We start from the raw sequence: 24,622 nt of genomic DNA on the forward strand, positions 1-24,622 counted from the left end.
ACCCTGATATCATCTCTCCTGAACGCCAGATAAAATGCAGAATAGTTGTGCTTTCATGCTTTAAGAACAGGCGGGCATTAGTGTTTTGAAGCAGCGAGTATGCCAGAGCTGATTGCTTGAAAATCGGATTCAGCTCTGAGTCTATGTTAGGTATCGGGCTCTATGTGATGCTCATCGGTGATGTTCGAGGTGTGCATTACTGTAAAACAACATCCCTTTTTTCTTTTCCATTATTAAAAGTGAACAGATGAATGAGGGTATTGCCTGCAACTCCTGCCGTGTGCTGCTTTGCCCTGCAGGTCAGCAGAAGATGAACTCTATGGGCAGGTCAGGTTAGAGCACGGAGTTAAGCTAAGACCAGCTCTCCTCCCTTCAGATTTGTGCAGTAACTACTGATGACCCTAAAAAGTAGGTATGCAATATTTGCCTCCTATCCTGAAATCATGAGGAGAGGTGGATTTCCTCAGCGTGGCACCAAAGGGGTAGTTCGTGTTTGAGGAACGAGGTCGGGCTGGCCTTGCTGTCTCCGTATCACGGGGCTCCTCGGGAAGGTTGTGAGCAGAGTGTCTTTCACTTCACCTGAGGCTCAGCGATTTCTCACTCTGAGAATTCTTCCACCGGTTTATTGGGTTTTCTGTTTTCTTGGTCATGAGTTGATGGCGCCTGTTCTGATATACAGACTGAGGTGGGATGCTTTCCAGAAAAATTTAGCCCAAAAGAAGGGTTACAGATTCATTTAGAAACGCTTTAGTCTGCACTTACTAGTGGGTGACGTGGGAGAACCCGACAGTGGTGGTTTCTCTTGTGTCCCTGTTTGCATCTGTCTTGGTTTGTGAAGCTGGAGGGAAGGACTAGCCTTGGTTCGTGCCACTTTGGGATCTTCTAGCAGTGGTACACGGTCGTGTTGGATCAGTTTGTGGGGACTAAAACCACTTTCTTTTTTACCTGAAATGCTCTCTTTTGGAACACTTTTTCGGTTTTGTATTTTTTCTCAGATTTTTCTTTGTAAATATGTACATTTATCATTAATAAATGTTATTGCAAATCAGAGTCTTCTTTCCACTGCTTATTAACAAAAATCTATATATGACCTGTGTTAACGACTTCCTTGGGCTAACCCTCAGTATTGCTTTCTCAAACCAGGAGCCGTCAGACCCCAGGTCATCACCGGTTGCATTCAGGGTGTTGGGTCTGTTGGACCCTCCCTGGTGTGGGTTTCGTGCTCCTGGGGAGAGGCAACACGCAAGGCTGCGGCTGTAAGCGATGCGCGCTCTCAAACTGGCCGGAATAATTTGATTGAGGATTAAATCCGGCTTGGTTTAAGAAAGGCTTTGTTTGCAGAGGGGTCAAAAGGTTCAGCCCTCTACCATGTACTTAATGTAACGCTAACACGTTCTCCCTCTTCGCTTCTGAGAGTGAATGGTAGGAAAAATCGCTTGCAGAAAGTTGTCCCAAGAGCAGAAGCGTCGCAAGTCCTGCGCAATGCAACTGCGAGAGCCTCTGCCCCGCACGTTGTATTAATTTGAGGACAAAAATGCTCCTTCCTGTTTTTGTAAGCGAAGAAACCACATTCCTAATTAACCGTCGCCTTCCTGCTTGGTAATACAATGCAAGCCCCTGCTTGGGTTTTAGCTGGTTGAAGCTGCCTGAGGTTGTGTCTAGAGGCTGTATCAAGAGCCGTTCTTAATTTTAACTCCCAACTTTTCGTCTGTGAGATTATTTACTTCTGGGTAAACTGTTTGGTGCATTCTGTGCAGTCATGAGCGACGGCAGGAAGGCAAACCTGGCTGCGATGGAGCAGCACGAGGCTTGTGCTGCTGCTCTCCTGGATGAGCCTGGCACCAGAGCAGAGCTGTCACTTGGTTTATGAAATGAAGCAAATGAAATGCAGCAGCACAAAAGAGATGTCAGTTATAAACCCTGACGGTATCCCCGCTCTTTTCACCTGCTGCTGCTACACTACATCGGAGGCAATGTTTGCAATGCCACTAGCAGCTTTTTCTCTGCAGAGGGAATTTGGAACAAGAAGTGCGCAGCTTTGTACCCCCCATCCAAGGGTACCTGCCCCACAGGAGGGATGGGAATGGGATCAGGGCGGATGGGGAGAGGAAATGCTTCTGGAATCATACTGCTCAGCAACCTTATTTTAATAACTTCAGTATTGATCTTGAGGTTGTTTCACATTGCCAAGTAGTTGATGCAGTGGATTGGAAGAGGCTGCTGTGTATCATGTAATATCCTGGGATTCTTGTTCATAACAGCAATTTAATCTTTTTAAGCTTGTAGCATGCTGTGTATTTTCTAGCCTGACTTTTAACTTTGGTCAAATTCTTTTTTATCCTTCTGTCGTCTGACTAGGCTCGTCAGGATGTTGTGATCAGATCAATGGCAATTAAAAAATCCATCCCAAAATGTAAATCCATAGGTAACGGCCATCATTTTCAAATGCCAGGGTTTGTTGAACAGCTTCTAAACTTTTTAACTTCTGTCTTTAAGGCGAAGCAGTTCTATAAGGCATGGCAGGTATTGTAAAATAAGGATCTCTTGTTTTCTGCTTTATAATACTGTTTACCCAAGTGCTTTGACAGCTGTGAGATTGAGCATCATTTGATCTGGGAGTTCTCACTGGTGAGTGTGGTTCGCTGCAAAACCAACGTCATCTGCTTGTGCATCTGTAGACGGTCACACCGAGCCTGTTAGCTCCTGTGGATACTTGTCCGGGGATAACCTAATAACATGCGCCAGCGTTAATGACTGCAATGCCATACTGAAAAAGAAGGGGCCTGGGAAGTACTGACTAGCTGGAATTTCTAGCATTTCATATGGTGGTTGTAGGGAGTTAGCGTGCGCTGTAATTTCACGTTTTTATCAATTTTTATCAAATGTCTTTGGTAACTGGCAGGTTGACATCATTTTAGCGCTCCTTAGGTTTCCTGCAGGATAGGAGCCTGGTTCGGGATGAGGATAATTGAATATTTCTGGGGAGAGAGGCAGCAGCATGCCTGTGCGGGCTGCAGAAACAGGCGTCCGCTCTGGCAGCGCAGGGCAGCTGGTTCACACGAATATATCCTGATCCAAAATAGTAGCTTCTTGAAAAAAATGCAGACAAACAAATTTATACAAAAACATTCTTAAAGAAAAATAAATCCTTTTGGTCGCTGGTATCAGCCATGCAGTTAGGCCTGTTATTAATTTATCCCCAGTCTGAATTATTGTGTGTCACTTATTACACTGTAACGCTTAAGCTATAGCCTGAGTATGTGTTAACATCAGGTGCACAAAGAATTGTATTCAGCAGGGTAATGCTCTAGTTGCCTTCATGTCTGGTTCAGTTTGTTTCTTCTGGGGCACTGCATCCTGCCCTGTATTTTCTTTACGCTGTGTATGGCTTATGCGAATAGTCTGCTTCGTGCTCGATTTAGGCGTCGCTGGTTTGGTTCTGTGTCTCTGGAAATGAGTAGTTTGCAACCCAGGCACTCCCAGGTCTCATGGGTGTCAAGGAGAGCTTGGAACTCTGCAAATCTGAGCCCTAAAAATAGGAATGCTTTTGCATTTGCAAATTAAAGTAAATCTTGATAAGATCAGAATCTGTAACAGATGTTCAAATTCCTAGGGTGGGTTTTTTTTTTTAATAAAAAGATAATCTTTTTCAGCCTACATGCAAACTGCATTTTCAAATACAGGAACAAATAGTTGTATTTTTTTAAAAAAAAGTGAGTGTAAATAGATAATTTAATATCGAAACAATTACCTTTCAATTAGTGTAACTTCTTACGGGTGGAATAGGAAGGCAAGAAAAAAAGTGCTTCTGATCAGTTGATCTTATCAGGATTTCATTCTGTCTTTAGAGCTTGCATGTTGGTTGCCGCGCTTCGCTCTACCGACGAGCGGTATATGTACACCATAGGCTTCGTTTAAGCTTTTCCCTTCCTTTATGCTTTTACTATACAAAATACTTCCAAAATGCAAATTATTTTTTCTGTCTACGAAAGGGAGCTGGGAAGTTGTTTTGACTGGATACAAATGTTTGTCTCTTAAATAGATCTGCGTTTGTGTAGCTGCTTAATCTGCTTTATCTGTGATTCTTCCTCTTGGTCAAGTAGTGCCCCAGCTGCTATGAAGGAAATCTTGCTCCTAAGGCATTTGCTATTAAACCCCAGAAGATGTACTGCGTCTTCTCAAGATCCCATGATTAATTTGCAAGATTTAGCATTTATAATTAAAGAAAGAACAGTATATTGGCAGTATATAAATTCAGGTTTTAAAGCAAGATTAAGACATGGGCGTTCAAAGCTGATAACCTCCGTTCCTACTCTGTTTGGTGAAATATTGCAGTATAATATCTTGCCTTAGGGCAAAATGAGGGTGGGAGCTGGATATACCTTTGGACGAGCACATTTGGAAGTGGTTTTCGATCGGAAAGAACGCTTCCCTGTGTGTGCAGTCTGACCTGATCCTCACAGTGCTGATCACTGTCCCTTTACTCCTGTTAAATGTGTTTTCCTAAGCGATATCCCAAGAACTTAAGAGAAGCCCAGGAGGCTGGAAATCCTAATGGATAGAAATGGTACAGGTAATCTATCTGCAAAATAAAGAAGCTGGGAACTGAAAAATACCCGGGAGGAATGATGGAAGAGTCACTTCTTGAATTGATACTAAAATAAGCATCTATTTGTTCCTACATAAAGCAGCTCCTATTCTTAACATACTACTGAACTGTGCCATTAGATGAGGTCAATCAGGGTGAAAGCCTCTGGTCTACAGAAAACACATTGTACCGGATAACCCACAGGCTTCAGACCTCACATTTCAAGCACAAATTACCGTTTTTCGGTTGCCCAGAGAATCTTCCTAATAGAAAGTGTTGCAACAGTTTCTGTTCATCTTCCTACCACCACCAAAATTAGAGTAACAGTTGACAGCAATGCGCTTGCCATATGTTTATGAAAATTTACTCGCTGTTTTTTGGACGTACAGATACGTGGCTGTTTTTATACAAAGTTAGCAGAAATCAACCGTGAGGTTACTGAGAATAAATAGTAGTGGTATTGATTAAGCAGCATCCCGCTGGGTTTTTTCCCTCCTTGTTCCCTGATGTTGTATGATGTGATAAGTTCGATGTGTGTAAAATTGTAGGTGCCCGTAACTGCTTATTCTGCCCTTCCTTGAAGGCAACTTTCCATGCCAATAATGAGAAACTCAGTTTCTAGCACAGGCAGGACTGTAGCCATCATTCACTGCTGGTGACTGAAATGCTGCTTCTCTCTGCATATGAAGTATTCATCGCTCGGGCTTTTGGGCAAACAGCTGATTTTTGCTAAAACTTTCTGTCTTGTTCATGTTTTAACTCTTCTCTTCTCTTCTGTCACTGTTGCTTCCCTCCTGGCTAGAGGGCTCCCAGAGATGTGAGAAGACCTAGTTGAGACCTTGCTAACGAGCTGAACGAGCAGAATAACACCAGCCTTAGTTAACCCTCTGGCTTGGCACGCTCTTCCCAAATATCTCAGGTGCTCTAGACATGCTTGCTTGCTTCTCGGAGGGCTGAGTCGCTTCATTACGTGTCTTCCCTCCCATGCACCATCACAAATGCCAATTATGTTGTACCTTCAGGAGGTTTAGCTACCACAAAGGTTTCCGTGCGCCAACTGCTTTTGGGATAAAGTATGTTACAAATATTTCGGTAGTCCCGAATAAATGGTCAAACGCAGCTCGTTGAGCAATAAACTGAACCGCATGCTCGGTGGCGATGGGGTCAGCGCACATCAGCGTGAACATCTGGCTTTCCAGCCAGCTTAAAGCCGCCTTTCTTTATTCCTCAGCTGAAAAGTTTTGTGCTAAGTTAATTGAACTGGTTTGTCTCGAAGAAATAGTACAAATTCTTTCAGATGACCAGACTGCATCGCCAGTTCTGGAGCCTCTTGGTAATTGAAACGGTTGATTTCAATACTAACTTGTAGATATTCTTACAATAATTTTACTAATGCCATAATGCCAAATCTGTGTTAGTTGTCCTGGAGACTACAACAGCAAACGAGGATGGTCGGAGGTGTGAGCGTTCCCAGGGGTGAGGAAAGGAGCAAAGCACAGGCTCTGCGGATGATTGTACACGCTAATTCTGGGCTTATTCTTTTAACGTCCACGGGCAAATTAAAACACAGCGTAAAATATTTCAAGGAGTTAAAAGCAGAATTGGGGTGTGGTTTTGGTGTAGTCGGTGGGTTTTGTTGCACGTGCCAGTTTTCGATGTGCACAAATCCCCGCTTGCTACACTGAAATTATTCCTGTTTCCAAACTGGGCAAAAAGTGCTTAGTGGTGGCTCTTCCTTTAGGTGCAGAGAGTTGTTTTAATATTAATTCCTTAAACTTTAGGAGAGGGGATTATTAATGCACCAGGAAGGCCGTGTCAGTAAACGCACTGATACATCGCATAGCACAAAGGTTTTCAAGCTTCCAAGTGTCCGAACCCACTGCTGTTGCATGTGTTACGGGGGATGTGACGTATTATAAGAAACCGATGTTTTGCCTTTATGCTTCATGACCTCGTGTTCTCCCTAACGCTCTCTTTTTCTCTCTCTCTCTCTGGCCTTTTTTGTGTATTCATTTCTTTTTAGAAAATGAGTGACTTTCCCTCCAGAGAGGATGTGGCTGCAGTGCCAGAGAGGAGCAGTGTTAACACTGGCTTTGCGTGGGGGGGCTCAGAGCAGTCGGTAGCTTTTAGTGAGACCCCAGTGCCACCCGCCTCAGAGCCTTCTCCCAGCCGTGACTTTGCTGCTTCCTCCCTAAGCAGCGAGGAGGAGGAGGAGGCAGCGGCTCCCAGCCTCCCCGCGAGTGAGGAGGACCTGAGATGTGGAAAGGGCCTTTGTGCGGATGCGGAGAAGGACTCGGAGCTCTCTGAGCTGGAGCCCCCCGCCAGCCCTGCCGCACCTCCCCGGCAGCCCTGGGGAGGAGAGGAGGAGGTGGCAGAGGATGGCGAAGACAGATTTGCCTTTAGAAAGCTAAATGGCGAGTGTCACGACTCAGATGTTAATACCGGGCTGCCGGCAGTCATTCGCTGCTTCCAGGTAGTGAGCCCCAGCGCCTGCTCCCCCAAACCCCCCCGGATGGCTTTGGAGTGGGAACCCAAACACTGCAGCAAGCAGATGCCACGGACCCAGAGAGGAGTTGCGTTTCCTTGGCTTGGATTCGTGCTTGGAGCTAATTAGCTGGTTAATCTCCCGCAGTCAGTGCACACAAGCCCCTCTCAATTTATCTTTGCATTAAATATGAGCCCCTCTCAATTTATCTTTGCATTAAATACAGTTGCCGCAGTGCAACGAACGCCCTTTGCCTTTCTTTGGTCAAAGCGTCCTGTTGCATCCCCCAAAAGGGAAATATTTAGGCTCTAAAGGCATGTAATTTTAGTTCCTTAAGGTTTTTGCCATCTCCTGCTGTACCGGAGGCTGAGCCTTAGCAAGGCAGAGCAATTTGAAGCGCTGTCAAACGTGCTTTTACATCGTGAACGTGGGCTTCAACGTCCCTTTCTGCTCCCCACTGTGGGAGATATTTTTGCCTGCTTCAGTGTTGATATTAATTGCATACGGTTAAATAGATGCCCACCTCCCCTGCTAACAATCACGGTGGCACCTGCCAGGTTTGGGGATGGTGAGGAGAAATCGAGCCCTCTGGGAAAACACTGTGGGTCTGAACTAACTCTGTCGTCTTCTGGATAATTATCAGGTGGTGGAACAACTGATTTCTCTCCCCCCCCCATTTCTCTTTTGAGATCCCGTGTTTCTGTTTTGTCTGACATTGATTTAATAAAAGTTAAAGACCTAGGATCTGATAAGGATTTTTAATAATATAGTGTTTCACTTGCAGTCAGGATGAAGCTTCTCGGCTGTGATCAAGTCTTTATTTGCCCAGGGTTTGTGTTAATCTTGGCATTGTCATCAGTAGATGAGTATCATCTTTTACTGGCAGCTGGCAATGAGCTTCTAGTAATTAGAAAGTTAATAATCGGTGGAGACAGTTTCTTTGTGGTATTGTGACACCCTTAATGCCTCGCTTGGGCTGACCTGAGAGAACGGTGTTGGGGAAGGTCTGGAGGATTTTTCTGGCTGTTTAATCCTCACGCGTGCTCTCTGCCCTCTGAGCAGCGTGTCATACCATAGGCTTAAAAACAAAGATTTCCAGGCTGACCTTGGTTCCCACAGTGCTTTTATCAGATCAGTGTCAGAACATTTGCCAGCAACACGCTCACGATGTGGAAATGCTAACTGGGTCTTTACGGAGATGTTTTTAACCTTGTCTCATAGCCACCGCTAGTGAAGACACAGACGGTCACCATCTCCGATGTGTCCAGCGCTGTCAAAAGCGAAATTCCCACGAAAGAAGTCCCCATTGTCCACACGGAGACGAAGACCATCACCTATGAAGCTGCACAGGTAAGGTGTGTTGTGATTAATTTTCCAGGGGCTTAATTAAACTCAAGTAAGCATTTTGTTCCCGAATCCTCCGGATGAGACAGCAGCACCTGCCTTTCTCCAAGCATCTGAGTCGCAGCACAGACGTTATCCGATGCTGTGGACACTATTTCCAGGTGCATCTGGTATTTTTAGAGGCGCAGTGTTTTTAGTCTCCCTGAAGAGTAATTATTTTTTCAAGATGTGCAGGCAAACAGAATTTATATTCAGCCACTGGTGGCTTTGGGATGTAGATTGTCAACCTGAGTTGGCCTTTTTTCTGCAAGAGATGCCTTGTCTTGTTTTCCCCAGCTCTCCTTGCTGTTTATGCCTCTTCAGAACTTGGTTTATAAATAATTTGATTGTCTGTTAGGTTCCAACCTTGAAACAGGTGTTGAAACCCAAAAGTTTTGTATAAAATGCAACCAGAGTGGGTATCTGGTGATTGGAAACAAGAAATGTTAGTGGAGCGATACCGACACATGCAGGTATGGTTTCATTGCTGAGGTTAAAATTAATCCTCAATCTAAAATAGGTTTTATTTATGTTTTTGAGAATTTGGAGCCTGTGTTAGCTTGGGTTTGTCGTAACTCTGGTTGTTAGAAGCAGCCCATGCTCTGCTGTTGGAGTGTAGTGACCGTGGGCTGTAGGTTCTGGTGTGGGTATCCCATGGACCGTGCTTGTATAACGGGATTCCCAAGGAATCCCGTGGCTGCTCAGCATCCTCCCTGATTGCAGGAGTAGAGGGGGCATTCAGACATGCCTGCGCTGGGCGGTGGTGAGCATCGCCCTGTTTCTCAGCGAGTGACTAGATGAATAGTTTTGCTCCGGTTCCTGCTGTTACCGTTTCTAACTGGGAAGCGAAAAGGAAAAGTGCGTCTCCAGGTCTGGGAGAAGTCAGCCGTGCGTGCACCGGCTTGTGATGTGCCGTGAGATTTTTTCCAGCCTGTGGAAAATGGTCCCACCTTGTGGTAACTCCAGATATCGTCCCACCGCCGTGCTGGGGATGCTGCCCAGCGTTCGTTAGCGGTGCACCGTAAGGGAGACACGGACAGCACGGCCAGGATGAGTTGGCAGGATGACTTAGTTTAGGTTTTTCGTTGGACCTTGGAAGGTTGAGTCACGCAGGTTGGGAACCAAGTACCCAGCTATAAAAGAAGTTGTTCCTAGTTCAGCAAGTATCTGGGCTTTGCTTCTGCAGAGTTTAAAGCGAGTGATGTGCGAGGTGGTGTCAGGAGGGAGGAAGGGTAACAAGAACCTTCTGAAACAGATTGTGCTTTCTGGCTTTGTGAACCTCCGTGGATCCAGGCAGGTGAAATTCAGGGTAGGTGTCTGCTTTGGTCTCCCTTCGTGGTCCAAAGCATGCAGCTTGGCATGGAAGAGCATGACAGGCATTGCAGCGTACCCAGATTTAGGTATATCCCAGCCCACCTGGTCCGAGGGGTGTCATAGGTCCTGCCTGGGTGATTTTGTGGATCCCTGCATTTCCAGCCTTAAAGTCCATGGGCTTTGTGCTGAGCCTTCAGAGACCTGCAAAGTCCTTGTGCAGCTGGGCGCAGCTCAGCAGGCTGCAGATCAGCTCACTCTGTCCCCTGGGCCACGATGGAGAGGAATTTCTGGCCTCGGATTGCGTCCTGCTCTGTTGATGTGGAGACCCTGCTTCTGTCCCCACTGCCCGCAGAGACTGATGACCTGTTCTTCTGTCCCACAGACAGATGGTGGCAATGGAGATTTAGACCCTGGCATCCTGCTGACTGCTCAGACCATCACTTCGGAAACCACCAGCAGCACCACCACCACACAGATCACAAAGGTAACAGCATGGGAACACACTAAAACAACAACAACAACTAAAACGACAACACGATAGAGAGATGGGCAGAGTTGAATAATAGGAAAAAAAGTTTAAACCCCAGTTCTTTTAAAAAGTGATTAATACCTGAAACAAAGCATGAGGTTCCCAGGTTTGCCTGCGTTGAATTAAGACTGTAGATTACGCACTATTTGCAGTGCAGTCTGTGGGCACGGGCTCTGACTGTCCTGTGGGACAACGGGAAAGAACTGTACTGTGAGTCAAAGCTCTTTCCCTGACTCAGTTATAAGAAAATGATTATTTGACATTTTTTTCTTTGAGCTGTGGTAGTTTTCCCCCCTGATTCTGATACCGTGGTATGGCAGCAGTATTTGGTAATGCTATTTTTGGATACTGTCTTTAGACAGGCAGCCCCAGTCCACTCAAATTCCTTTTTGCTTCTAGACTAACGGTCGTTTTTTCCTTTTGTACTAGACTGTAAAAGGTGGCATTTCGGAGACACGGATTGAAAAGAGGATTGTCATCACAGGAGACGCAGATGTAGACCACGACCAGGTAGGAGCTTGGATGCGGTCCAAAAGAGCTTCTCGGAGCTGGCACGAACTAGACAGGCTGCCTTTCTGAGGACAATTTAACCAGAAAACAACCTAGGGAAATTTTACTGGGGTAGAGGTAAAACTTCAAAACTGATTTCAATAATAAATTCCTCTTTGACAGTACACAGCGGTATAGCTGGGCCAGCAAAGCTCAATTCTGCTCTGAAACTGGTGTTGGCAGCAAAGTTTGGATTCCGGAATTGTTTTGGACAAATGCAGTTTTTAAAAAAAGCCCACAGAAATGTGAAATAAAAGTTTTCCTTGACATCTGGATGATCTGCATTAATTTTCTAGTATAACTTTGAAGCGTTACTGCTGCTGCATAGTGCCAGAAGTCATTTCATAGCACTCAGCACCTGCGTTAAATCTCATCGGCTTTATATGAAACCTTTCTGATGAGTCAGCCTCATTGGCCTCTAGCGTGTGTTGGAGGTGATGATTTTGTCATTAGAGGATTATACTGTGAATTTAATTTTAGTTGCAAGTATCATGGGGCTGGAGAATATTCATATGACAAGAACTAGTTTATTAATGCCAAAAGAAAATGTTTGAAATTTGCTCATCACACTTGCTGGAAGAATAAACAGGGTTTGCTTAATTGCTCTCTTCCATCTTCTACCATGGGGCAGTGGAGAGATGTAGTGTATTCTTAGAAAACAGCTTTTCCTTTTGGAAATAATCTAATAAATACCACCAAAAGTCACCAAACTGTGCAGCTGAAGTGGAATCGCTTTTCTTTTTCTCTCCCCGGAGTTAGAAATAGTCTCTTGTCCCCCTGAGGACCCTCGGTGGCGTGCTCTGAAACGTGGTCTCTTTCAGGTTCTAGCGCAGGCGATAAAGGCAGCAAAGGAACAGCACCCGGACATGTCGGTGACCAAAGTGGTTGTGCACCAGGAGACCGAGATCGCAGAGGAGTAGCCAGGCTGTGTAAGTAGGGAGACCACGTACAAGTGGGTGATGGGGGGGGTGCTGCTTTCCCTGCCCAGGGCAGGGGGCTTGACCTCCGTGCAAGCAAGGTTTGGCTAAATATGGTCAAAGTTTAAGTAAAATTATTGTTAGCTGATGACTTCCACTCAGGCTATTCCTATTAAATCACTGAAGGCTGATGAACAGTCACAAATACAGACTAATCCTGCAGTGGAAATGAGCCAAAAAAGCCTAAAAGAAGCTACGTGGCTCCTGTGATGAGGCTGTTCTGCCTTACCAAACACCTTCGATGCACCAGCGGCACTCTGAGCTACAGGTTTCATGTAGACCCCTGCCTGTATCAGTGCCAGGTAACCCCTGAGCTGGACCCCAAGCTACTGACTTGCCTGGAAAGATCCCTTTTCTGCAGTCTTGGTGGTTTGGGGAAAGAGCTGCTCAAGGAATCCAGGAGCTCTGCCTGTGCATCAATGCTGCAAAGCCCGTCCTGCCCCGCGCCGGTGACGTTGGTGTTGCCCAAGTCGGTGCTACGCGCTGCCCTGTGCGTGTCCTGCCTCATCCCAACAGAGCTGGTACTTGGCAGAGATTTGGGAGGTGGAACAAGAAGTTAGGCGAGAGGAGAGACAGCATGGTTTAACAGACATTGCGGTTCAGCTTTTTAACTGTCCAAACCTACATAAAAATGGCAGAGGTCTCCTAAGGGTTCCTGGAGTTGAAAATAAGGTCCTTCAGGGATGGGAGCAGGATGTTGTTTGTGCCAGGCCTGGAGGTGGCTCTGAGCCATTGATGGTAACTCACCTTCTGATGTCAGTTCTCCAGCGGCTTTAGGGAAGCAAGCAGGTTCCTCTCCTGCCCGGAAAGCCAGCTGTCCGTAGCTATAACTTCCCATGTTTCTCTCTTTCTAGGAAGCGTTCCTGCCAGACACAACACCAGGAAAAAGAAACCCAGCAAAACTACCACGAATCTACCTGGAGCACAAAGACCTCGGATTTACAAGACTTGACACTCAGAGACTTTCATATCATTTATTAGGAGTTGCGCTTTGACATTTTACTTGGGATTTTCCAGACTCCACTGGATCCTATTGGATATAGATTTTTTTTTTTAATATATATTGTGACAAAAGTATGCCATATTTCTAACTGTACTGAATATTTTTTACAGGTTTTCAATTTTGCATTCCCTCTCACGCATAGCCTCTTCAGATACAGACCCCGACACACCTCGCAGGGCTCAAAGGCTCGCTTTTTTAAGTCGTATTCCCTCCGCCTCGTCAGGGATAACGGAGACAAGCCACATCCGTGCATATTCCGAGCGCGGGATCCGTACACGCCTTCAAAAAGCCGTGGGTCCTTCTGCCAGGAGAGTCAGTTGAAAAAAGTCAGACTTCAGTTTTGTGCAGCATTTCCGATTGCCTCTTGATTTTATTTTTTTTTTAGCTCTAGGGAGCTTGAGACTCCAGCCGCGATACCTGGGCGTGCAGGGCAGAGCTGCTGCCTTCGCTCCAAGTTTCCTCCCCGTTGGGTTTCAGGCCCCCGCTGTGTGAACACAGTAGGGTTTTGTGGTGTAGCCTATGCACACATCTTAATAGTTGACTAGGTTTAAGGAATACTGGAAGTTGCTTCAAGTATCTTATACTGTGAATTTTAGAGCTTTAAGAGGACTGTGATAGCACCTCGCCTTCCTCCTGTGTGTCTCTGCCGAGTGCTACCGACCTGTTTGTGTTTTCTAGATGCCATTAAATTAAAAAGCCCTTAGAAGTGTGCGTTTAAGGTGTTTGGACTCTGAATGCTATTAAGGTAGGCTTATGCAGCATTCACAGTAACTGATTTTTTTTTTCAGTGTCATAGTTTTTCACTTGTTTGTGTTCCTGATTTTTAAATTAGGGGTTTATTTTGTAAGTAAGTCAGTCATGGGTTGGTTTTTTTCCTCCACTCACAGTGCTGTTTAAAGCTAAACACATTACCCATATACCAGGACATATAGCCTACTATCATTTAATTTAAAACCCTTTTGACAATCCTTCCTAGGCCTGTAAGCTGTATTTGAAGAGGCTGAACAAGAAATCTTAGGAGGTGTCGGGTGTTGCTGGTTGTGATAGAGCCAAACCGCGTGGAAAGTGCTGCCACCCCCTCTTCCACGCTGGCTTAAGGCTTTCTACTTCGTTTGGCTTCGTGACCACCTTGCTGGAATGAAATACCAGTGTTAGTGACTGCATCTTTAGGCTGAGCTTACAGACCACTGGGGCCATCTCCAGCATGGTGGGGATGACCAGAAAACATCTTTTCTGGGGCTGGATGCACTTCTCTCCACGGCACCGGGGGGGGCTGAGCTCCCGCTGCTGCTTTCTGACCTTCGTGGAAATGTTCTAATCAGGCCCTGGTTTCTCCTTCCAGCATTTAAATTTAAAAAGAAAAAAAAACCTCCAAGCTTTGTGAAGAGTCTGCCCAGACACTTGTGAACACTTCAGTACACTTTGAGGTTGTGATTATTTTTTTTTTTTAACAATATATATATATATAGTGTGGCACATTGGTAGCTGAGGGCATGGAGTGCTCTGTTGCTGCTCCTCAGTCGAGGATGGGAAGAAAATGGCAATAAAAAAAAGCTCTCTGCTATTTTAAATTTGAATAATGTGTTGCAGAAGTCACTGGATTTAGCTCAGGCCGCCACAACTTGCTGTTTAGCTGCAAACAGCCTTCGAACTACACTGGGGCTTAGTGTAGCTCCTCACATTCAGGTGCAATTTTAATTAAGCTGTCAGTATTGATTGGAGACTGTGCTGAAAATGCTGGAGCTGCTGGATTTTTGCTTGCTTTCAGCCTTGCTGGCCATGGGTCCTTCTCAGCCTCCAGCCTTCCCGTGCCGGTAGCTGCTTGTCGGGCTGCTCTGGGTGCGTGGTCCCCTCCGGTGATGCTCTACCTTCCACTGGGTACCGGGTATCCTGCTCTGGGGATTTCAGGAGTCCTCAGCTGTAGTGTAGCGATCAAGTCTTCTGATTTATGTCTAAACAGCCCTTTCCTTCCTTACTCTGCCACGCAGGTCCTTTAACAGGTCTGCGTCCCTGCTCTTCTCAACTTAGTTGGGTAACGCTTGCCTTAAACGCCCGTCATGCTGAGCATCCCTCTGGCCATGTCCCTTTTCTAGGAATTTAGCTTTTTGCCACTCGGTCCTTCCTTCTCACCTTGGAGCAGCTACCTGAGGAGTAAACAGGCACGCTGAGTAGTCATTAAGAGGATTTCTGAGTTTTACCAGACAAAGCCAGCGTGATAAATTAAGTTTGTCCATAGCACTTAAAGGCACTTGGCCATCACGAGAACTTAGGGGAACATGGTGCGAGGCTGAAGCTTGGCCCTGGGTGTTTAGTTGGGGTCTCCTGTGCCCTGAGCACAATGAACAGGGACAACACACCCTGAGGAGGAGATTTCTAGGGTGAGAAACCTGCCGGCACGGGAGGTGGTTCCTTTCCAAAAGGATGTGCTCACTGTGCCTGCATACATCAGTTTTTAAGGGCCCATAGCTGAGAATAACCCTATTTATTTTTTTCCCCGGATTTTGGGTGGCTGTTTCCAGGTTGTTCTTCTCACACTTCCCCTTTCTAAGTTCTTGCTTCTCCTCGAGTATTTTAAACAAGTTATCGCCTGGTCTGACCCCACGGGGGATTTCCAGCCCTGCTGACCCTCTCCAGCCGACACGGCCGCCTACGTGCAGCGCCCGAGCCCAGGAGCTGGCCAGGAGCAGCGGCAGCCTGGGAAGAAGATAAAAGTTAAGAGCAGAAGAAGCTTCTTCCATCCTCAGCCGGGGCTGCCCGCACCCCTTCCACCTCCAACAGGTTTTTAAAATCCCCGGCGCTCAGCATGCTGTGTTATTTCTAGGGACAAACCAGCTAAGTAAGGTCTATTTATATGAATGTTCCCAGCTCTTCCCACTCCACAAATTCACCCAGAGACTGTCTTGATTGTATAATATACATTATATGGAAGCTATTTATATATGAATGAATGTTTTTATAGAAAGGAAGGCAAGGAGCTCATGTTCTCCTCCATTAAGCTGGAACGGCAGCTCCGGTTGCCAGATAGCAATCTCTGACCAACACAGATGTGTTAGCGAAGGACTGACTGATTTCTGGTTTTAATAAACTGTGGTTTGCTGATTTTCCTAATTGTACAATTACCTTAAGAGGTGGTAGTGTCCCAGCCTTAGAGATAAAACTTGTAAAATAAAAAAAAGTAAAATAATTTAGTTGAGAATATGAAGGAGCTTTGTAAAATTTTTTAAGGCAATTGTGAATTGTCTAGGCTAGCTGTTTACACTCTTCTTTATAAAAATAGGAACTTTTAAAATTGGCAAATCTTTATAGATCAGCTAGTGATGGGAGCTGTTATTTTGAACTTTCATAGTAAATCAAAGGGAAAGTTGCCGTAGCATATAGACAGACGTAAGTGTTCAGTATTGCTTCTTGTATTGCATTTTTCAATAAATTTTCAAACAAAACTGTCTCCCTGGCCCTGAAGCCTTTTTTTTTCTTCTCCTCGCCCTCCTCCAGGTCTCTCCCCCCAGCCTGGCTTCGTGGCAATTTGCTTTTTCTGACCTAAGCCAGACCCGTTGCCTCCCAAGCGTGTCCCCGGCAGAGCCGGTGCTGCTGTGTGCCGCGAGCGCTAGAGCTCTGCCAGCTGCATTTTCCTGCGCTCTCGGCAGCTTCAGATGCTCCAAACAGCTCCCAGCGGGGCCCCGTGCAGGACCAAAGCCCCCAGAAATGGCAAAAAGGGAGCCCCAGAGTCCAAGTTTTCCCTAAAGCATCATCGCTTGATGCAAAACCTCCCTTTGAGCTACTGAATTCGAGGTGAGCTGGGTGAGGGTTTTTGCTCAGCAGCTACCTCCTAACCCCAAGCGAATGTGACTGAACTGGAGCAGGGGAGATGCTCTAACCCAGCTTTTTGTCTTTTTTTTTTTTTTTTTTTGGTCCCATCTCATTTTTTCTGGCCACAGCATCTTTAGAAGGGACAGAAATACCGAGCAGAAAGCTGACGGGGCATCTTGGCCGCCAGCCTGACAGAGAACAAAAGCCAGTTGGCCCAGTTAGGGCACCCAGAGACCGGGGGTGGGATGGGAAGAGCATCCCTGTGGTCAGGGGCAGCCCCGGGGCTGCCGGCAGTGCCACCCACCCGTGCCTCAGTTTCCCCAACAGACAGGGAAGGGTTGCACAACGCCGTTGCTGTTCACGCACGTGTCTATATTTGCATACCAAAGCCAACATTAATTCAAATTACTCCGGAGACAAGTCAAGGCATCTTACCGACACCCTGCCTTTGGCCAGTTTGCTTTCAAGCTGCTCCAAGTATTAAATCTCAACATACCGTAAAGCAAAAATTGCAAAGGCACCACAGACATCGGCCCCGGATAGTTGGGAAATGGCCACCGCTGGAGCTGCTTTTCCGTACCATGTCACAGCAACTTGATTTACTTACAACGAGGAGGCAGAGTTGAACATCTCATTATTTCCCCAAGCCAGCGCGGGCTGTCACACACGGCCGGGGCAGCCCCAGGCTCCTCGCCTTGTCCAACCCGATTAGGGTCACACCAAAACGCGCTTTAAATAACCCTGTCCCGGGGAGCTGGGGCTTGCGGAGGTCCCAGCTCCTTCAGATAGCACGCTGGCATGATCAGCCACAGCCCAGCACGAACCGCTGCCCCAAAGACGTCATGTTGGGGGTCAAACAGCCAAGAAATAGCTTAATGACTCTGCCCAGCTGCACTTTGAGGTGTCAGTGCCCCACCAAGGCATCACCTGCCCCTTCTCTGAATTATTTCATGTCACCCAGGGAGCAGCGTTAAGCTCCGGCTGCCTCCAGTGAGCTGCCCCACAGCGGAGGTGGGTCCCAGCCCGTCCCCGCAGTGCCCAGCTCAGCATCAGGCGATACGGGGGGACCATCACCGACTGGGGTGTGCCGGTCCCCAGCAGCATGTCCCAGCAGAAAAACCATCAGCCTTGGGAGTCCTGCATCAGAGCAGCCCCACGGCGAGGGGACACTGAGCTGACTGTCCCCACTGCCCCTGCCCTCCCCAAGGCGCTCCCAGCCTGTCCCTGGCCCAGACGCATGGCAGGGACATCGGTGGCACCTGGGACCCAGTCCCACATGTCCCACCCGCCTGAGCCACGATGCTTTGCCGGGTAGGACCCACAAGCAAGGAGACCCACAGCACAGGGGACATTTGAGCCCCACCTGAAGTGCCCAGGGGACATTTGTCCCCAGCTCATTTCCCCAGGGAACAAGCGCAGGGACAGCAAACACCAACCACTGAGGCTCAGCCACCACCCTTCCCTCCGCCACCGAGCCCTGGGGCCGTCAACCGGGAGACCACCACAGAATCACTACGGTTGGAAAAGACCTGTAAGTTCATCAAGTCCAACCATCACCCCAACCCCACCATGCCCACTAAACCATGTCCCGCAGTGCCACGTCCACACCTTCCTTGAACACCTCCAGTGATGGTGACTCCACCACCTCCCTGGGCAGTTTATTCCAGTGCTCCACCACTCTCTCAGTAAAGACATTTTTCCTAATATCCAGCCTGAACCTCCCCTGGCACAAGTTGAGGCCATTTCCTCTTGTCCTATCACTTGTCACTTGGGAGAAGAGACCAACACCCACCTCACCACAAACCCCTTTCAGGCAGTTGTAGAGAGCGATGAGGTCTCCCCTCAGCCTCCTCTTCTCCAGACTGAACAACCCCAGCTCCCTCAGCCGCTCCTCATCAGACTTGTGCTCCAGACCCCTCACCAGCTCCGTCGCCCTTCTCTGGACACGCTCCAGCACCTCCATGTCCTTCTTGGAGTGAGGGGCCCAAAACTGAACACAGTATTCGAGGTGCGGCCTCACCAGCACCGAGTACAGGGGCACGATCCCCTCCCTACTCCTGCTGCCACACCATTTCTGATACAGGCCAGGATGACATTGGCCTTCTTGGCCACCTGGGCACACTGCTGGCTCATATTCAGCCGGCTGTCAATCAGCACCCCCAGGTCCTTTTCCGCCGGGCAGCTTTCCAGCCACTCGTCCCCAAGCCTGTAGCGTTACATGGGGTTGTTGTGACCCAAGTGCAGGACTCGGCACTTGGCCTTCTTGAACCTCATCCGGTTGGCCTCAGCCCATCCATCCAGCCTGTCCAGATCCCTCTGCAAATCCTTTCCATGATCCTTTCCACGACTGGAAAGGCTTTTCCTTAAAGCTCCCCCACCTTAAAGCCCCCCTGGGTCCGGTGTCCCAAGCACGGGGTGCCTGTACCCCCTCACAGCCAGAGCGGGTTCTGAGCCCTATTGCTTCCCTTTAGCCCCGTGCCTCAGTTTCCCCCACCACAACTGCAAAGTCTGCCAAGCCCAGAGCCCTGGGGCATTTTGCCTGGCTACAAGCAAGGGAAAATATTAGGTAAACAAACACCATGGCAATCTAGAGAGATGCAAATAAATAAAAAAACCCCAAACCTCTTGTCCCAACACCAGCAGACGGCAGCAGCAGCCCACAGGCTCCCGGGTGGCCCCGCGCCAGCTCCAGCCCCCGGATCCCACACCAAAGGCAACAGCTCCGTCTCAGAAGCCCCATCCTTTGGGAAGGAGCCACAAAAGCCTTTTCCCTTCATCACCCATCCCCATTCCTGGTCCTTCCTCGGGTCTCCATCCTGGATCCCAACCCGGGACCCAGCAGAGCAGCCATGACACTGGGAGGAGAAAGTTCCCATTCAAACACCAGCTCATTCCAGCCCAGGCTATTTTTAGGTTGTTCCTCTCATTTCGGGGGCTCGGACAGCCAGTTGTGTTCCCAGCGGGTCAGCGTGGTGCCCCGGGGTCAGGGCCGCTCTCAGGGCCCCGAGGGGAATTGCTGCCGGAGCAAGACAAGCAGCGGGGTTGAATCCATCACTTCTAGACGGGAGAGCCCAGTGTGGTTTAGGGATAAAGAGGGGTGAAAGGGAGGAATTGTGTTTGCAACGGGCCAGGTAGGACACACCGGGCTCAGCCCCGAGCTCCGTAACTGGGGAAACTGAGGCACGGGGGAAAAGTCAAAGCTGGAAGCAGAGAGTGACCTCCTGTCCTGCAGCAGCCGGGTTCATCCCCGCTTCATCCCCGTCCCTCTGGGATGGGCACCGCTGCAGGACACCTGCAGGTCTGCAGGCATCAGCCCCTGCAGCTCTTCGCTCCCAGCCCAGCTCTAAGGGCTCGATGGTGCCCCAGGAGCAGCCCCCCCAAGTCAGTTTGGGGGAGCAGAGCATCCCCATCGCTCTGCAGAACACCCCAGGGCCACACCAGCCCCTGGAAGGCTGAAAAAACTGAATCAACGGGTGGGATTACACCCCAGTGCACACCAGTACAGACCAGTTGCTCCGCACTGGGCTTCCCAAACACCGCAGACCTGAAGCGGCATCGCTCCAGCCTGCTCCATCGCCCCGCCGTCCCTTCAAACCCCCAGAGCGGGGAAGCGGCAGCTCCCTGGCCAGTGTCCGGCCCCTCCGTCACCCACGGAGCAGGACACGCCGGCTGGACGCGTCCCACTGCTCTCGGCGAGCTCCAGGGAAACTTGCAGAGCTGCCGACGGCGTGGGCCAGTTGTGCCGGTGCAAACCCGCGCCCAGACACTCGCCCAGGATAAAGCGGTGGGTGGGTGCAGCTCCAGCACCCAGGGTACACCTCGGGTGGCCGCGGCATTTAGTGCCACGGTGGGGACGGCTCCATTGGCCCCAGCTCTGGCACCCCGATGTGGGTACATCTCATCTCCCGAAAGCAGCAGCCCATCCTGCCCACTGCGGGACACCGAGGCTGGTCCAGGCTCCGGAGCCGGCCACGCTTTGGTCCACGTTCCGGCGTAGCCATGATGCCAAGTCCCCGGGGAGCCGCACACGGCGGCTTTTGGCCCTTCCCAAACCACGCGCTGCTCTGCCTCCGCAGTAAAGCTCCAAGGTGGTCAGACACAAGCCTTCCCCCGCTGCCCCCCCACACGTCCTACCAAGCTTCTCCATATGAGACAGTTTTCCTGGGCTAGGAATGGATTCCCAAAGCCCAAATTCCCACCTTTAAATGCCCCAGTTAACCCCTTGCATGCCAGACATACCCTGCTAGCCACGCATCCTTTCCTTCCCCCCATTTGCCCCCAGCACGGCCAGTGCTCCCCGATGGGCTCCAAGCCAAAGCCCCAGAGATTTGGGCTCCAGCTCCGGCAGTACACATCACAGGGACGCTGATAGGGACTCCGGCTTTGGAGCTCAGCTCTCCCCATCCCATGCAGAAGCAGCCCCGAGGGGATCAGCCCCATGTTGCACAGCCCCTTTCTGCAGAAGGAGAAGTGTGCAGAGCCTGGGGTGCCAGCAAGTCTGTGCAGGACGCCCCCAAACCCACAAGAGCCAAAAGAAATAAAGCACAAAAAAATTTAAAATAATAATAATCAAGCAACTAGCCCCAAACCCACCCCAGCTCCAGCCCCATCCCTGCTCCCCTGGCTGCCGGGAAGCACCGAGATGGGTGCCCTTGGCTCAGTGCTGGCTCATTAATACAGAGAGGCACTTTGCATCACACTTATTTCCTTTTTTTTTTTTTTTTTTAAATAAAGCATGCAAAAGCAGCACCCTATATACCTCACCAACAGGTCACGAGGCTTTATAGCACCAGGGAACACATCCACACCCCATGCCCCCGCTCAGGGGGTCCTCATCTTTAACCATAAGGTGCAAAGCACCGCACTATCGCTCGGTACACGTCACAGCGGTCCCAGGCTCAGCCCCGGCACAGAAGGCCCCGACTCTTCATCTTGCCAGCACCTCAGGAAGGAGATTTATAGCAGAGAGCACTCGCCCTAAATAATGCACCAACATTTGCATTCCCTGGCTGTACTACAAGTGCACGGCCGTGAGCAGAGCACTTTCCTTCGCACAGACTTTAAATCTTAAGAATGGACTTACCGGCCAGGCAGGCTCGTGGCTGTGTCCTCCCTCGCTGTGGGGAGAGGAGGAGGAAGGAGGAGGAGGAAGAAGGGCTGCAAATCAGCCGCAGCTTGGTGGGACCCGGTGGGCTGAGCAGCATCAGGTGTGGGGTGGGAGCGATCGTCCCCCAGCTGCGGCCGATCTGGCTGAGCGTTGCTGTAGCCCTGCTCGGGGTTTGGTTCCGGATCCTTTGCAATTGGGATTTGCTGCTTTTTTGGCGTGGCTGCTCCATCCCTTCTCCCTCCTTCCCCCCCTCTGGTTTTTTTTTTTGCCCCTTTGGGGGACGTTTCACGGCGGGGTCCCTGCGAGACCCAGCTCCGACCCTGCCCCATTCCAGCTGCGCAGTCCTTGGCCCCAGCTCCGTGCAGAAGCCTGGTTAAAGAGGTGGTGGAGGGGCTGTCACTAACTCCCCCTCCACCACCGCCCCTGGGGACGGAGGTGTCCCAGCCTGGCACCCCACCAGCGCTGGCTGGGGTGGCCCTGGGCGTGGGAGACCCTCTTGCAGCCGTTGGTGGGGTCTGCACCCTCCCCAGGGCATCTCTCCCACACTCAGCCTATGGCAGTGGTTACCCCCAACCCGTTTTCCACATTTTGGCCATTTTTGGCCCAAGCTACGGCTGTCCCACAGCCGTGTGCCAGCGCAGAGGTCCCCTGGTGTGTGTCGGGGGGGTCATTGCGGTTAGGGGGGTCCCTCGCCTCCCCTGCCTCCAGCCTCTGCCGTGGTGGCCTAAGGGGCACCCCATGGTCAGCGTTGGGGACAACCCCACTATTTTCTGGTGCTGGTGTTTTTGGTGAAATCTCCCTTTTCTTGGCAGGAATCTCCTCCTGCAGCAGGCACCTCCGGGGGTGGGGACGTGCCGGTGGCTGATAACGTCTGGATATTTAATCTATAGTTTACCGAGCCGGTTCCTGGGCAGGATGAGAAGACGCCGGCCAGCATCGCCCTGCACAAGCCTGAGCTCTCCAGTGCTTTCGGGACGGTTTAACTTCACAGCTCTGCAGCTGAGCGGGGTCAACGGAGAGATTCAGGGGGGATTTTTCTGCTTTAGGTTTTTTATTTTTGTTTTTAACCCAGATCCAGCCCTACCTAGCGTTATTCCCGGCACGCTGCGGGGACAGCGTGGGGGTGAGAGCATCCACCCGCTGAAAGCAGCGTTGTTAAAATCCCGCAAACACTCTTGAAACCGTGTCCGCAGGCAGAGCTGCAGGTGAGGGACGATGCTCTCCCCAGAGACAGCACAGATCTTCTCACCTCACCGGATTAATTAATAAAGCAGCTTTGCATTTTGAAACGATCCTTATGTGGCTCAGAAATGCCTCCCCGGAGGATGCTGCTGAGTTGGGCGGGAGGAGGATGCCGGAGCGGGTGCATGGTCCAGGCAGGACACATTACAGCTGGGTTCCCCTCTCGTCCCCCATCATTTGCCACGTTGGGTTGGAGCCGCTTCCCGAGGTTGGGCTGAGCCCCAGCCGGAAAATGAAGGGGAAAAATTAAAACAAAAGCCCCCAGCCCTGAACCAGCTCCTGGCGTGGCTCCTCGCGGCGTTTCGGGCTCCCAATTTCTTGCTGCTGGTTTCCAAAGCGTGGCCCAGGGCCTGGCGTTAGCTCTGGCTGCAGCTGCTTAAACCCAAATGAAAAGTTATTTTCAGATAAAACCAACCTCCTGGCACATCCCCTGGGATGCTGCTCCGGGGCAGACCCCGCCGGTGACTTTCTGTTGTTGCTGTTTATTACATTGAACCAGTGCCTAAATAATTTTGAGATTAAGCAGCCAAATAAATAGCTGAGCCGTGGGGCTGGTATCGCTCCCAGCGAAACCTCAGGGATGTCATTGACTCCCGAACGGCAGCCGTCAGCTCCGTCTCTGCTTCCCTGCAAGGGGGGACGCTGGTACCCCACCTTTTTGGGGGAGTTTGTAAGGGAGACAGAGAGAGCGACAGCCTTTTCTTGTCAAGCAGGAAAAAAACCCACTGCAGGGGTTGGGGGGGGGAAGCTTAGGGGTTGTTTTTTGGGGTTCAGCAGCCCCGCAGCCGGGGGGGGGGTTCGCATGGGGTAGGCTGGGAGCGGGCGGAGGGGCACGGGGGAAGGTGGAGATGGGGCTGGATCTGCTCTGGGCAATAGGGTGTGAAGCAGATATCGCTCCTGTTTGAAAGGCAAAATAGACATTAAAATGAAAAAATAATAATAAAAATTGAAACGGAACATGCCGCGTTTTCAAAGGGAGGAAAAAAAAAAACCAGTTGTGGAAAACCCTGACTTTTCTACACCGAGCGCAGAGCGGTTTGGTTTCTTGCAGGCTTTAATCCGCCGTTTCCCAGCTCCGGTGCCAAGCGCCGTTGGTAATGTGGGGCGATGTGGAAGTCGACGAAAGCCGGGCGAGAGACAACAGCATCACCAGCACAACCCTCCCCGGCTCCCGCAGCCCTGTCCCCCATCCCCAACCCCTCGGGGTGACAAAAAGGGGTGACAAAAGCCTCCGGCCGGGGACAGTTCCCCTCTGCTCAGCCCCAGCCCCAGGCCACAGGGACGCTGGTCTCTAAGCTGCTGGGAATGCTTGTGCTGGGAATATAGTTTTGCCAGAAAAGGCAGTTTCCAAGCAATTCTGCAGGGATGTTTCGGTCCGGAGAAGGATATTGTCCCCGAGGTTTGCAAGGTCCGAGCTCTGTGATCGCTTCAGACCGGAGAGGGGGAGAAGCGGAGAAAGGAATCAAAACCAAAAACCCCATTTCATGCAGAGAAAACGTATTTCAGCCACTTAGGTGCACCACGGCAGGCTCTGGTCTTGGGAAGGCAAAAGGCAGAGATCCCATCTAAGCAGCAACGCCACATTTTGAAGCCTCTCGAGTCGCCGGAGAGCAGAGCCGTCCTTGCCCCTGCACTCTC

The 24,622-nt window shown here is 49.8% G+C and overlaps 1 protein-coding gene across 5 annotated transcripts in view; it reads left to right on the forward strand.

Annotated features, from left to right (window-relative positions):
* Positions 1-14,100, forward strand: part of EPB41 (erythrocyte membrane protein band 4.1) — a 48,794-nt gene extending 34,694 nt beyond the window's left edge. For all 5 annotated transcript variants that reach the window (XM_059830813.1, XM_059830819.1, XM_059830820.1 and 2 more), the window contains 5 exons: positions 8,295-8,423; positions 10,153-10,254; positions 10,729-10,809; positions 11,670-11,777; positions 12,680-14,100. In XM_059830813.1, the coding sequence (XP_059686796.1) occupies positions 8,295-8,423; positions 10,153-10,254; positions 10,729-10,809; positions 11,670-11,768 (411 nt within the window). In that variant the 3' untranslated portion in view covers positions 11,769-11,777; positions 12,680-14,100. The remainder of the gene's footprint in view (positions 1-8,294; positions 8,424-10,152; positions 10,255-10,728; positions 10,810-11,669; positions 11,778-12,679) is intronic.
* The last annotated feature ends 10,522 nt before the right edge of the window (positions 14,101-24,622 follow it).

This window comes from Gavia stellata, chromosome 29 (assembly GCF_030936135.1).
Source record: "Gavia stellata isolate bGavSte3 chromosome 29, bGavSte3.hap2, whole genome shotgun sequence".
Classification (NCBI taxonomy): domain Eukaryota; kingdom Metazoa; phylum Chordata; class Aves; order Gaviiformes; family Gaviidae; genus Gavia; species Gavia stellata.